Here is a 14,239-nt window from a genome sequence, read left to right on the forward strand (position 1 = left end):
AGCATCAAAGCGATTCCCCCAGAACCAAATTAATGTGTATTGACACCAAATTGAAAGATTTTTAAGGTGATCGACTCTCAAACCATTTCTTGGCAATGCACAAGATTTTGAGAAAACTAACTGCAATTTGTGAAACATGATGATAATAATATGCATCCATCATAAACCAATCCTACAAACTTTAAAAACATCTATTAAGTAATAACTAGTCCCAGTTACATGAGCTAACTACATTAATTGTGTAAAAACAAACTTACAAGAAGTTCGTCATCATTGACATCACCTTGTACCCCAAGCAACACCTACAAATATGCATATTACCCTCATCAATATAACGAGGCAATGTCATGCAAACCACAGGCAGGCACAGGGGCATGAATGTGTCAAACTAGAAAAAACTAACTTCGCAAACAAAAAGATGTTCCGGACCTTGCTATCTTGGAGACTTTAGACATAGGATCATTAGCCATCTTTTGTAACAAGAAGTACCAAATGGGAGACCTTTTTATATCAGTCATCCCAAGCATCATCTGCAGCACCTTCTGTCTTGATGCTCGAGGGGCTCATCATGAACCTATACTTTTCCTCTATATTTAAGGATGTCGGCCCCATCAATGAGAGATTGGACAATGCAATCCTAGCTTCTTTCTGTGCAGCTGCTGCTTCTCTCTCCTTCCTTCTTGCAACCTAGAAGTCAATAGTGATATCAGATTTACAAAGTCATGGAAAGAAGGGAAAACACTGAAAGTGAAACACCCTTTCAAAGAAAAATCTAGAAATTTAACCTAACTTATCCTCCCATGAGTTAACAAAAAGCTGTTAAAAGTATACAAAAACAATGTGCAGAAAAAGGGGGGAAACATGGTAAATGTGAAGCAAAAGAAACACATGGATTTTGAAATGCAACTTGTAGGGGAAAACCATACTTTCCCAGTTGCAAATGCCACAGTATTCCCAGATCCAACATCAGCAATTGCTTTCCTTATATGAGCCACAAGGAACTACACAATGTGATTGAAGAAGATGAGTCAGTATCTATTAACAGAACTACTGAAGGGAAAACCGAAATAAAGTACAAGGAAAAGGTGGAGTAAGAAGATACCATATCACGATCAGTATAAAAAGAAGTAGCTTGGCCTGTTGATCCTGCACGCCCCGTCCTTCCAATCCGGTGTACATAATCTTCCATTGCCTATAATTGAGGCATGCAGAACTTAAGCTTTAAGCTTGCTATTTTTTATAAGCAAATTAATAGTGACAGAAAGGAGCAGGCAAATGAGTGGCATAAAGAGTCAACAACCATAAGCTTATTTTATATTGTATATTGCCCTTCATATTCAAGAAGATTACTACCTACAAAATATTCTTTCCAAATAACAACACCATTGAATTACTATAATGACAAGTCACGCCAGCAAGAACTCCAAAATCTTTTAGGAACATCCAAGACTTGTTAGTAGGTTTTAGGTGAACTCGGTGAGCAAAAACTTTCACTTGAAGCCATAAATACCTTTGGAAGATCGAGATTAACAACATGGGCAACTCCTGTAACATCCAGACCACGGGACGCAACATCAGTGGCAACCTGCATAGAAAGGTTTAAAAATAAGCTACACAGATAAGTATGGGGTCAAGAACCATCCTGATTCTGAATCAAATCAAGTAAGAAATCACGTTAGAAATCCAGAAGAAGAAATACAAACTAAATGACGAAAATCAGAGAGAATGGGAAAGAAGTGTGAAATGAATATGAGGTCAATGGCCTCACATAATTCTCTGCATAAAGCTAATAATATTGAAAAACAAAATTCAGCATTTATATAAATTTGTCATCCTCATTATAAAGCCCATTCTCTAAATTGATAAATCTAAACCTAATGATCAATAAAAGAAAGAACAAACAAAGAACTAGACCAAAAGACCTGAAACTCACTAAAACAATAAGGCAAATTAGACCATGCCAAGAAAACTGAGTGGCACCATTTTATAGCATGCAAAAGTAGATATCCACCATTGTGAGTGAGACCACCATGCCAAAAGGGGGAGTTGGACACAGTTTTCATTACACACTATGCATCATCATCAGTCCACAACACGCTGAACAAGCCCATTAAAAGTGAAATCATCAATACTATTTGAGGATACACACAGGCATACCAAGATATTAGTAGCACCATTCCTAAAATCACGAAGGGCAGCCTCTCTTTCAGCTTGACTGCGGCCACCATGAAGAGCAACTGCACGCAGACCTTGAGCTACCAAAGCTTCCGCAACTTCATCGCACCTTGTCTGTATACATACCCAAATCCAAGTACTAAAAATGTCTCCTAAAGTTTAGTAAAGTACCAACACCAACAGTTATCCTTTAAACACTATAAAAATAGAGCAAGCTTATATATGAATGAAAGAAAAAAAAATCAGATAAAATATGTATGCATATATAAATTGTACTCTTCATCAAGCACCATAGTACTGACATCAAACCATGCCTTGTTATTAGAGAACCATGCTAAGACCTCATATATTAGAGGAAAACCATACACACATACAAACATATAAGATAACAAAATCATTTGTACTCTTCATCTAGCACTATAGAACTGACATCAAACCATGCCAAAGAAAAAATACACAAACATAGATCAAAGGAAGAAAAAACTTGCACCATATTAACCACGTTTTCTGCCCCTGCAAAAAAATCATGCATCTAGGCAGCATTTCTTAAGTAAAGAATGACAAACTTTCTTAAAACACTAAATTTTCCAACTCAACTTCAAGAAATACAATACCCTACATGTGATGGTTAGTTAAGATCATCACATTGTGTTGCTGTTCCAACATATCTTTGATCATCTGCAACAATTTTATCATGTTATGAACATTTTGCACTTCGATGGTAAATTCATGCAAAGATGTTCAGAAGATATAATCTGGACTAAGCCATAACATTAAAAAGAGGGCACTAAGAATTGGCAATGAAAAGCTGGTAGATCAATCTAGAAAATTTTTAAATGCCAGTATAGTTGACAAATAAATGGGTGCATCTAGGTGCCTGTGTTTAGACTAAGGAAAAAAAGGTTGGTATGGATGGATTCTACAGAAGGAAATTATCACACAAGATGCTTAAAGTATAACCAGCATATTAAAATTTACAGAGTATAAAACAGGTAAACCAAATGTATACAGACATCAGAAATACCTTCCTCTCAACAAAAACGATGGTTAAAGGAAAGGGACGACCACATCTTTCAGCCTGGGATGCCTCCTCCACAAGTAAAGCCAGAAGCCCATCAATCTACACATATTTGACACTGTAACAAGATTACCATCAAAAGAAAAAACTCACAATCAAAGGACCCGATACATCTAAAAGCATAATAGCCAAGCTACCATGGTTGATTTTAAGTACAAGACAATCAAAGAGAATAAGCAGGATAAATGAATAAACGAATGGTAATGACAATGGAAATGACCATTAATGAAGGAAAATTAAACCTGATTCAAACCATGATAACTGGCAGCAAGAAGAAAAGGGACACCTGACATTATCTGCAGATTGTTTCAGTTCATTCTTATGTTTGTGTGTATCAAACCACCAAGCATACATATGCCTAACCCAACTGATTAACAAGCTTGAGCTGAAAGGAGCATCTGATTTGTACTCTTTATCATAACATAGTTTTCAAATAATATGGTTTGCAACTACAATGGATAGAATGGATAGTGATGATGATGATAGTCTTATTATCTACATAGAATTTTTGGATTTCCTGAGACTTTTGGATAGTAATAGATATATTCAAATGCTAGCCATAAGTATCATAGCTAGGGCATACTATATTTTTTTTTTATACCCCACAATCCATTTTGGATTATTTTATGCATTAGTCTATGCTTATCATAGAATATCTTCCAATACCAAGTCTCATCACCATTATAAAAGCTAGCACTGATGCACTAAACCATTGCTGAGAGTATAAACCTGATAAATGTTTTGAATTGGAGGGTCAAGGATGGGACTGTAAGTTTCCCTTGCTGCAGCCATCCCCACCCCAAGGAAAAGGCCAACCTCAACTACTCCAAATATCACCTCTTCTTTAAATGTCCTAAAGGAACTTCCAAGCCCAGAAAAGGCATAGAAGAAAATTTGCTGTGGTCAACTTATCTTTATACAACATCAAGCCTAGTGTCCACCACAATCTTTCCTCATATATAGCAATAAATGAAAGAAACAAGTCTTCATGGAGGCTCATAACCCATTTAATTTCCCAAAAGAACAAAACAAATTTTAAAAAAAAATGAAAAAATAAAAAACCACCAAGAACAAGTACTGACTACAACAATTGCAGTATGCCAGTAAGTTCTAAATGTCTCATTTGATTAGCCTTATAATGTATAGTCTTGCTATCACTACACGTCATATCTCTCAAGTCATTCATCCAGCTACAAGTTTACAAGCAAATAACCTCTATCTCCAGATTCATACCCAATTTAGGATTGACCCTCCATTTAGAAATCTAACTTGTTAATTTAGACAAGGATAAATACTAAAAGTGATAATGGGATTCCAAGTAATAGAACTTGAAGCATACATGTTTAAGAACAAGAGAACATGTCCAAGCTCCTCCCCTAAAAAAGACTCATGTGTAAGATCAGAAAATTGTGATTAAAAAATTAGAGGAGGACTAAGTGAGATTTCAGGAAAGAAAAATGTATCAAGTGCCAAAATAAGCATACCTTCTCACTTTCAGAAACCTTCTCCAAAATCTGAGAAACATTTGCTGTTGGGCAACTCACTTTTCCCACCTTTACTTGCACTGGATTATTTAGATACTCCTAAGACGGCACAAAAAAATAAAGTCAAATTATGCCAAAATACTTCATGCTAACATCAAAATCAATCCAAATAAATACAAAAGAAGACATAATCGTTCTCAGAGCAACTTCTAAAAAAAATTTGCTTAATTTTTACAAGACTTAACAATGTCATCTTGGAGGTGCCACACACGCTAACACCAAAAAGAGAAAGGCATTTGATACCTCTTCTCAAAAGCATCCATTGTTTGTAGGCTCATTTTAACACCAGAAAGATTTTAAAAAATCAGAAAAAGTGGGAAATTCACATTATGCAGAAGAAAGCACTGCCAAAGTTGGGAATGTACTTTTCTTTTAATGTACTTTTGGAACCTATAGGAGCATTCAATTACACTGATTTCAAAGTCAGACTCAATTTTCTCAAACTCCAAGGTTAAGTGCTTGATCATATCCCACAAAAAGAAAGCAAAGAAGGGAGAAAAAAAAAAAGGCAAATATACAGCAGAACCTTATTTATCGAGTTCAGATGCTTTCCAGAGGGACATCTAGAGGATATTGGATGAAACTCTTAATCAGGAGGACAAGGCATGGACTTACATCAGATGTAAAAACTTCACAGTACAAGTTTAACACAAACTCTGGGTTCAATTTGAGCATGAGGCAATAAAAAATGGAATCAACTTCTTGACAAGATCACTATGATGTGAAACAGAAAATACTCCCAACCTGTGCTAATGTTTCAATCTCCATAGGCATGGTTGCACTGAACAGCAGTGTTTGATGCTTTTGTGGCAGATTCTGCATCACCTGAAATGGAATGAAAGGGAGTGTAAAATGTCTTCTTCCAGAAGGTTCACGGACCATATGCTGAGAATGAGATGATGATAGGTTGCAACCAAATGCAAGTAAACTGATTGCATGTTTTTCTATTAAAGCATGCAAAACATTGCAAAAGCAAGGAAAAGGAAGGACACAAAATGTATAGATAGATTAACGTGCTTACAAAGAAAAGAGAGACACTAGGAACTGGAGCATAAAATGAACTAAATAAAGGCAGAGCCTCTTAAGTAGCAATGATATAAGCAAGTGGGGAAAATCTAAAAATGTGAGTACATGGATTGGCATGTAATATACCTCTCTTATTTGTGGTTCAAATCCCATGTCAAGCATTCTGTCAGCTTCATCCAAAACAACAAATGAAATTCTGGAAAGAGACGTGTTTCCTTCTTGTAAATGATGAATGAATCTTCCAGGAGTGGCAACCACTATATTTACTCCTGCTCTAAGTTCAGACCTCTGTTTGGTGTCAAGCAACAAAAGAAACCAACAAAACATATATATGTATATAAGATAGGATTGGAAACCATTTTTTCCTGCACCAAGGAAATGAAATGTAAACAGCAATAAGAAGAGACAGGACATAAATTTTTCCTTTTGTTCTCCTGCAGTCCTGCTCAGAAATGAATAAGGAGAAACTAGGACAACGATTTCAATTTTCAAAAACCATTATGAAATGAAATTATCAAGACAAAATTGGTCACCTGCTCGGAAATGTTTGTTCCACCCACAACTATCGCAGTTCTAAAGGAATCAAGTGATCTACTAAAAGCCTTAACCTGGACAGGAGACATCAGATTGCTCAACATGGTAATTTGAGAACGAAAGATGATCTCAAAATAGATCAGATATTAAATGTAAATCAAAGATACAACTCATAATTCAAGGAGAAAAAAATCTCGCTAAATTATTCATCTCATATATCCTAAATAAATGATAATATTGGTTCTTATTCCCACAAATGTAGAGAATAAAACCCAAAAGAGAAGGAAAAATGTGCTCACCCTTCAAATAAAATAAAATAAAATAAAAACCAAGTTTGAAAAACAATACTTAAAATGATATGATGTGCTAGACCACATGCAATAAAAGAATGATCTCATCATTCACCAAGCTAACCCTTCTTAGATAAGCCTAGCATACTCAAGAATTATCAGCTTTCATGGTTCAGACATATTAATTCCATTTCCAAATTGACCAAAGAAACTAAATAAAGGAAATAATCCTAGTTTGCTTTAAGGTTCTAAAGAATTTGGAGAAAATGTTATTGGTCCCTATTTATGCATAAATATTCATATTCAGAAGTAAACAAAATCCAACGAATGCATGCCAGTTTAATATAACTTTCATATCTAATAAAAAAGTAATCGAGATCAAAGAATATAATGAAGAATGTGAGAGAGTGCTTTTGTGTATCCGTTCAGCAAAAACAAAGAACAAAATGGTGAGAATAATAAACATATAACAATTCAACACGCCAAAATGTCTTTGTTCATCTAAATGGGTTGGCAACATGAAGTCCACTCTAGATTAAAACTAACAAACATAATTAAGAACCAAATGTGAATTCAATTTTGACAAACACTTGCAGCATCGTTATAATGTGGTTTAGAAGAAAAAACATGAACTATAACTGCCAACAGTTTGAAACTTAGATAATCCTAACAACAGCATTCATCTTCTATTCACAAAAAATAGTTGGCACCTCCTTTTCTATTTGTTGGGCAAGCTCTCTTGTGGGAGCCAAGACCAATGCCAATGGTCCATCACCTCGCCGAACAGGAGGTTGAGCCAAGCAATGCTGCAAAATTGGAAATGGAAGATAGAAAAGTAAGGCAGAAAACCATCAATTAGCCAGATATAGATCCAATTATTCAATTTCCAAGCAAACACTAAAACTCAAAAGAAAATATAAAGTTCATAATAGTCCATTAAAATCATGAAATAAAGACCTGAATCATAGGAATAGCGAAAGCAGCAGTCTTTCCACTACCAGTTTCAGCACATCCCAGGAGATCCCTTCCGCTGAGAGCAACTGGCATGGCCTGAGCTTGAATAAAGGTGGGCCTAGTATATTCATGAAAGCTAATATCCTTCATGATGCTTTGGTGCAGACCCTGAAAAAATAGAAAACCATATTTTCTTAACTTGAGATTTTATTGCTGCCTCATTAAAGTAGCTTTGATCATATCACCAAGACACATAAACGCACAAATTTACCATGTCTGTGAATGATTCAATTGGTGCAGGTGCAGGAGGCAAGTCTGGAGCAACAGTAACATCAACATTAAGCCGCAATCGGACCTCTTCAATCTGTATGTAAATGCATCATGCCAAGATAACAAAAACATTAATTCAAATTCAATATTTCAAATGATCGCTTTGATGATAATGCCAATATTCCAATTTCTCCAATTTCAGAATACAAAAATGATTATAATTCAACCAAAAGAATCTCAGGCAGAAAATACGTTTTAGAGCACAAATGAAACATTGAACCATAAACTAACTATTGCCTTCAAGTCCAAATATAACGCAATGACTAAAATTAGCAAAAAATGATACTCCGGTTGGTTGTTGAGAATCAGGCAGAAAACTGAAGGAGAGGACAACGAGCAGACCATGAGAACAAAAAGTATCAAATTTTTGGTGGTGACATACCTCTTTGAGCTCTCTCACTGCCCAAGTCACATTTTTCCTTACTTATGCCACATTTTTTTAACCTTGGTCATATTCAGTGACATTTTCTTAAGTCACATTCTTTATATATTACAGAATCAGAATCATATAACTTTCCAAAGGATAATTGAATCTTACACTATCCATTGCTTCGGCTCCTCCAAAAACAGAATAATCATCTCACTTAAGTTTCCTAAGACTATTTTCTCTCTTTTTTCTTCCAACTAAACAACAATAAAAGAAACGTTGACTTTTCCCCTTCTCATTCATAATTATCTCAGCAACCAAACAGGGCCACAAAACAACACAACAACAACTCCAAAAAGAACGCCAAAATTAGCATAGTAGTGAAATTAATTCAAGCAACAACCCACTCAAACCACCATAGCCAAAAAAAAAATCAATCAGAGAACCATAACCATCAAACCTGTTCAGGTTTCATACGGAAAACACGGTCGGAAGGCTTCCACTGAGGGAAAACGGGCTCCGGAACGGAGGGAGTCCGAGGCACGGCGGCGGCATTGGAGGAGGCCCAACGAGAGAGAGAAGGAGAGGAAGAGGCGTTGGAATGAGAGAGATGAGAGTTTGTGGAGGAATAGGAAAGGTTGTTGGTGGTGCGATGAGTGTCGTCTAGGGTTACCGCGGAGGTTTCGGTAGGTTTGGAGGTTCGAGAGAGAGAAGAAGAAGGGTTCCTCAGGTGCGGTGGCACATAAGACATTGCTTGAGACCGAGAGAGAAGGAAACGTATATTGACAGAGAGAGTGCGTGTGAGCAGCCGAGGGAAGGGCTCGTGGCTTCGTGCTAATCTGAGCTAAGGATGATGGTGAAAGCCTGAAACTATATCAGTATATGATACCTCTGTCTCAGCAACTTTGTGGGCTGAAAGAAATGGGCCTGAAAATTTTGGGCCATTTTGAACATAGTAACTGTTAGTATTTTGGTTCCGTTGAAGTTAGCCCATATTTTGCAATATAACTGGATCAAGCGGGGAGAGAGGCCCATGAAATGGTCTTCCAAAGTACTCACGTTCCCATTGTGCATCCATTTGGTGAATTTTGGACAGAAAATAGTTTTTCTATAATTTTTCATAATTTATTCTAAAAATAGGTTATTTTATAACAATTTTGAGGTATTTTAAGTTGTTTGAATAGAATCTTCTAACAATAATTGAAAAGATGGAAAACACTTTAAAAACTTTATATGGTAATCTTCTAACAATGGAAGAAAGAAATTATGATTGTGCTCCATGGAGAATCCACTAAGGTTGAAGATGATTTGATTTAGGAGATTTTGGATAATTGGATGATGAGTGGCGTATAATTGCAGGAAAACATTATCTAATTGGTTTTTAAATTGACTCAAACACTTAAAAAAAACTTGATGACAAAATACCAATATTGGTTCATTGTTTTATCTTTAAATGGATTTCTTTAAATTTATAGGAATCTATATTGATTGTTCCCTAAGTGTTTTTGAGCTTAAAAGTTGAAAATTTTCAAAATTAAAAAAGTGTAAAAAGTAACGATCAATCGATTTAGTATTTTTGTAAGGGCAAACCTCAACTGATCGAGTTTCATCTCAATTAGTTGAGTTGAGTTGTGTTGTGCAAACTTTTCAAACAGTAACCCTCGGTGTTGTATTGAAGTGGTTAAAGTTTTACCTCAACTAGTCAAATATCATTCAAGATTTTCACAATCCATTGGTCTCCTCCATATATATTTTTAACCAAATCACTAGTTCTTTGATTTATCATTTAGTCAATGAGTTGACTCGAAACTATGGCCCAAGACTAGTTTCAAGTATGGGAAAAATCTAAAATCAAAACAAAAACTAACGAACAAAAAAAAAAAATTGAACAATTATGGTTTCACCAACATTCAACAATCATTATACAAACTAATTAAAGAGCTTGCAAAGGCCTCTTTTCTTGCACCATCCTTTCTTTTGCTAATCGTATTTTTTCATCGTACTAAGTCTCAATTTGTAAACAAAAAACCTCACCATTTAAGTGTTTTGAACTTATAAAATATGAAAACTTTTTTTCAAACATGACAAATCACTTGAAGGAATTGTAAAGATATTACATATTTGAATCAAGTGTAAAGCATTGAAGACTTTAGTTAAAGAAAACTTTGGAATTAGTATATTAAAGTATGAAAAAATGGACATAATTAATTGCCAAACCTATTGTTTGCATGCCTCTGTCTTTATCTTTTTTCTTTCTTTCTTTCTTTTTTTAAAAAAATACTTACAATTATTTTGATTATCATCTTTTAATGTCAAATTAGCGTTATGATTATTAATCAATATAAAAGTCTAGTAATAATATTAAACATTTAGATTTTTTAAATTAATAATATTCATAATTATTAAGATTTTTTTCTACTTTACTACTATTTTCTATATTTTTGTTTTCTTTTACTATATAGATAAAATTCAAATTATGTGAATATAAAAGATAATTATATACAAATATGAAATAAATACAATGAAAAGTAATCGTATATAAAATAAAGAGAGTGGATAAGAGAAAATGTAGATACTCGTTTTTATGTTGGTTTAGTACAACTTAACTTACATCCACTATTTCAAAGCTTATAACCTAAACCTCTAAATTTTACAATTGATTATGATTCAAATGAACCCTCTTGAACTAATGGTTCCAAACAACTTTTACAATCCTCAAAATATACATAGTCTTCAACAATCCTTTAAGTGATACTCAAAATCCCTAAGTGATACCTCGACACTTAAATTTTTCTCTCAAAATCTTTATAGGAAATGATAGAAAATATTCTCATAAAATCCTAATACAAAATTTATGCTCAAATAATACAAGATAAATTAGGATTTAATAGTGTACTAATGATATACAAGTTTTGACACAATGTACACTATAAAACACTCCCCAAGGCTCAAATATATTAAAAAAATTGCAATATTAAGTTTACAAAATAATGAAATTTTGAGGTTTTTTTTTCTTTTTTCTTTTATTTTTATAGGAGTTGGAAAGTCAAATTAGTCATTATGCACAATTTGGGGTCGTTTGGTCAAACATCAATTTAATTAAAATTCATTAGTTGTTAGCAATTAATACTTATGGTAAGTGATAGTTGGGTTTTGGGGCTTCAATAAGATCTTAATTAGTCCTCAACCTATCGAGGTTTAACCTCAATTAATTGAGTACATTATTATTGGAAGAAAAAGTGTACAAATGTACTTCAACATGTTGAGTCAATTGGCTCAACCAATTCCTCTTTGCCTTGTACTATAAAGTGCATAAAATGCCCTAATTTGAGGTTTGAATCATTTAGTAACTTGTATTTCATTTTGTAAAACCTTTTAAAGCAAGTTTAAAAAATAGTTAACACAAAGTTTTAATTGAAATATGAGATCATCCTATTATAAAATAATTCAAAACAAATTAATACTTTGATGGATTTTTGTGCTTAAAGATATAATGCATAATCCTAGTATACTATCAACCTTACAAAATATTATAGACAAAGTCTTGAAAACTCGTCTTTTATATCTTTTTTTTAAACTTGATTTGTCCTTATAATTGACACTTCAAAAATCTTATTACCTAAAGCACACTTAAAAAGAAAATATTAATTTTAAACCTTGTTTTGTTCTTATTAAAATTGAAATTAACCAAACCTCGATTTCGTAATCTCCGACAAAACCAAGGTTATAAAATGCTCTCCTCAATATATGCTCATTGATTTTTAAAAGCTTTAAGCCCCTACCTAACCCATTCAAGTTTTACCCATATCAATCTAAATATGGAGTTGATTACATAAAATCAACTAAGCTATAGTCCTACTACTTATAGTTTCCATACCACTCAAAAACATAATAAGATCCCGATCATTACAAAAAGAAGTTACAATCCCACTACCTCTAGCGATACCATTAACGTTATTAATGATCCTGATAATAGAAAAAGCAAGGAGGACTTTTTTAGGGATATTATCAAAGTTTCCATCGGCTCAAAAGGATATAAAAGAGTTGCTCTTTATATCGAGTCATTAGTCATGGGAAAATGTTTTTCTTTATTGTCCCACAAAAAAAGAAATATGTGGAGTGTATGTGCCGGTGGGGACTCACCTAGAGAAGACGCCACATTGATTATTAGAGATCGCCTAGGGAGACAAACATTCATTATTATATAGATGAGAAGGGAGTTAGTAGTATTGGTCGAAAGGAACCAAAAATAAATCATTTTTCACAATCTTGATGGAGACTTGCAAAATTCCACCTTACCATTATAATTATTTTTGCAAGATTGATTAAAGTATGATATCTTTTAATTTTTATTAAAGAAAAATTAATCAAATTGGGCATAGTCGATTTTTATTTGAATCAAAATCGAACCAACCTTTTAATAATGGAAACATCAAACCAACTCTTGATTATTTAAAATTGATTTGATTTAATTTAGATAAATGTAAATTAACATGTACTTTAATTAAAATCACTTTGGATTTGAAATTCAAATTATATCTAAAATTTTTAACCTAAAATATAATAAATGTATTTAAAATTTAATTTCATCATAATTTAATAATCATAAATTACTTTAATAATGTTTATATATATATATATATATTGTAGACCCCCATTTTGGGGCACTTTCTTTCTCACCTTTCATGCAGGTTATTTGGCCAGGTGGCACGATCTCGGGAGACCACGTGGCATCTTTGGAGAGGCTGACAGAGAATCAGGTTAGTGCTTTGAGGAGCTATCAGAATTCGACACTTGTAAAAGGGATTTGGAAAGTTGCAGACTGTAGAGGTAGGGGACCCCCAGCTGAGAGCAGGAAGCTGTCTACATGAGGCATGCAGCTGAAGAGAGTGGTTGGGCAAGCCATGCTGGCTGACCGGTGAATAAGAGGGCAGAAGAGTGGCTGGCGAAAAGGGAGGACACCAAAGAAGAGGAGGAGGGGAGAGTCGAGGGGAGAGCCTTTGGAAAAGAGGTCCTGATCTGGGCATCTTCCGAAAGGGTCAGAAAAACAAGGCTTGAAGTCAGGTGAGCTTCCATCTGCGAGGAAGCTTTTCAGGTATGGACCCTGTTCATTACCTTCTCTATTTTGTTTTTGGATATCGATAAGATTCTATTTTGGTGTTTGGATGCGAGCATTGGAGATTTTATCATGTTCTTATGGAATCTGAGTTCATTTGCCTCCATGTTGTGCTTGATTTCTAACTTGGCTTTCAACTTGTTTACACCGACTATTTAAAACTGCTATCCTCTGTTTCTTGATTGTTTGCAAGTCATCCTCGATGCCTGGAGTATACTTACTCATTCTCTCTATTCTGGAAAATTTTGAGAGAAGATTCATCACATGCTTTTGATTTGTGGGGTCGTGCCTGCATTTTTTTTTTTATTTATCATTCCACCCGGGGAAGAATTCTGTCTGGCAGACGTCCCACTTTTTCCGGATGTCTCGCATCCGGAATTCTATCCGGCCGACGTCTCACCTTCTCCGGATATCTCGCATCCGGAATTCTGTCTGCCGACGTCCAACCTTCTCCGAATATCTCATATTCGAAATTCTGTCCGGTCGACGTTCCACCTTCTCCGGATGTCTCACATCCGGAATTCTATCTGGCCGACGTCTCACCTTCTCCGGATATCTCGCATCCGGAATTCTGTCTGCCGACGTCCAACCTTCTCCAAATATCTCACATTCGAAATTCTGACCGGTCGACGTTCCACCTTCTCCGGATGTCTCACATCCGGAATTCTGTTTGCCAACGTCCAACCTTCTCCGGATATCTCACATCCAGAATTTTGTCCGGCCGACGTTCCACCTTCTCCGGATATCTCACATTCGGAATTCTGTCCGGCCGACGTTCCCACCTTCTCCGGATATTTCACGTCCGGCGCCTGACGCCGGATGAGA

The 14,239-nt window shown here is 34.9% G+C and overlaps 1 protein-coding gene across 1 annotated transcript; it reads right to left on the minus strand.

Annotated features, from left to right (window-relative positions):
• Positions 1-121: 121 nt before the first annotated feature.
• Positions 122-9,141, minus strand: LOC117916390 (DEAD-box ATP-dependent RNA helicase 20-like). The gene is made up of 15 exons (XM_034832359.1): positions 8,759-9,141; positions 7,873-7,965; positions 7,605-7,769; positions 7,358-7,453; positions 6,357-6,431; positions 5,950-6,111; positions 5,542-5,622; positions 4,738-4,836; positions 3,200-3,295; positions 2,158-2,289; positions 1,511-1,585; positions 1,103-1,192; positions 927-1,001; positions 430-687; positions 122-302 (listed from the first exon to the last, which is right to left on the minus strand). The coding sequence occupies exons 1-14, from the start codon at positions 9,047-9,049 to the stop codon at positions 511-513; spliced, it is 1,707 nt and encodes a 568-aa protein (XP_034688250.1). The 5' UTR covers positions 9,050-9,141; the 3' UTR covers positions 122-302; positions 430-510.
• Positions 9,142-14,239: the final 5,098 nt, after the last annotated feature.

Source organism: Vitis riparia, chromosome 6, assembly GCF_004353265.1.
Source record: "Vitis riparia cultivar Riparia Gloire de Montpellier isolate 1030 chromosome 6, EGFV_Vit.rip_1.0, whole genome shotgun sequence".
NCBI lineage: Eukaryota > Viridiplantae > Streptophyta > Magnoliopsida > Vitales > Vitaceae > Vitis > Vitis riparia.

What these genes read in the sequence shown, in the direction of transcription:
- LOC117916390 (XM_034832359.1), bottom strand. Translation starts at nt 9,049, where the DNA reads ATGTCTTATGTGCCACCGCACCTGAGGAACCCTTCTTCTTCTCTCTCT. An exon ending in CCCAACAAATAGAAAAGGAG is followed by an intron (nt 6,432 to 7,357) that starts GTGCCAACTATT and finishes TCTCCTGTCCAG; the next exon opens with GTTAAGGCTTTTAGTAGATC. An exon ending in TCGTTTTTGTTGAGAGGAAG is followed by an intron (nt 2,290 to 3,199) that starts GTATTTCTGATG and finishes GTATGTATACAG; the next exon opens with ACAAGGTGCGATGAAGTTGC.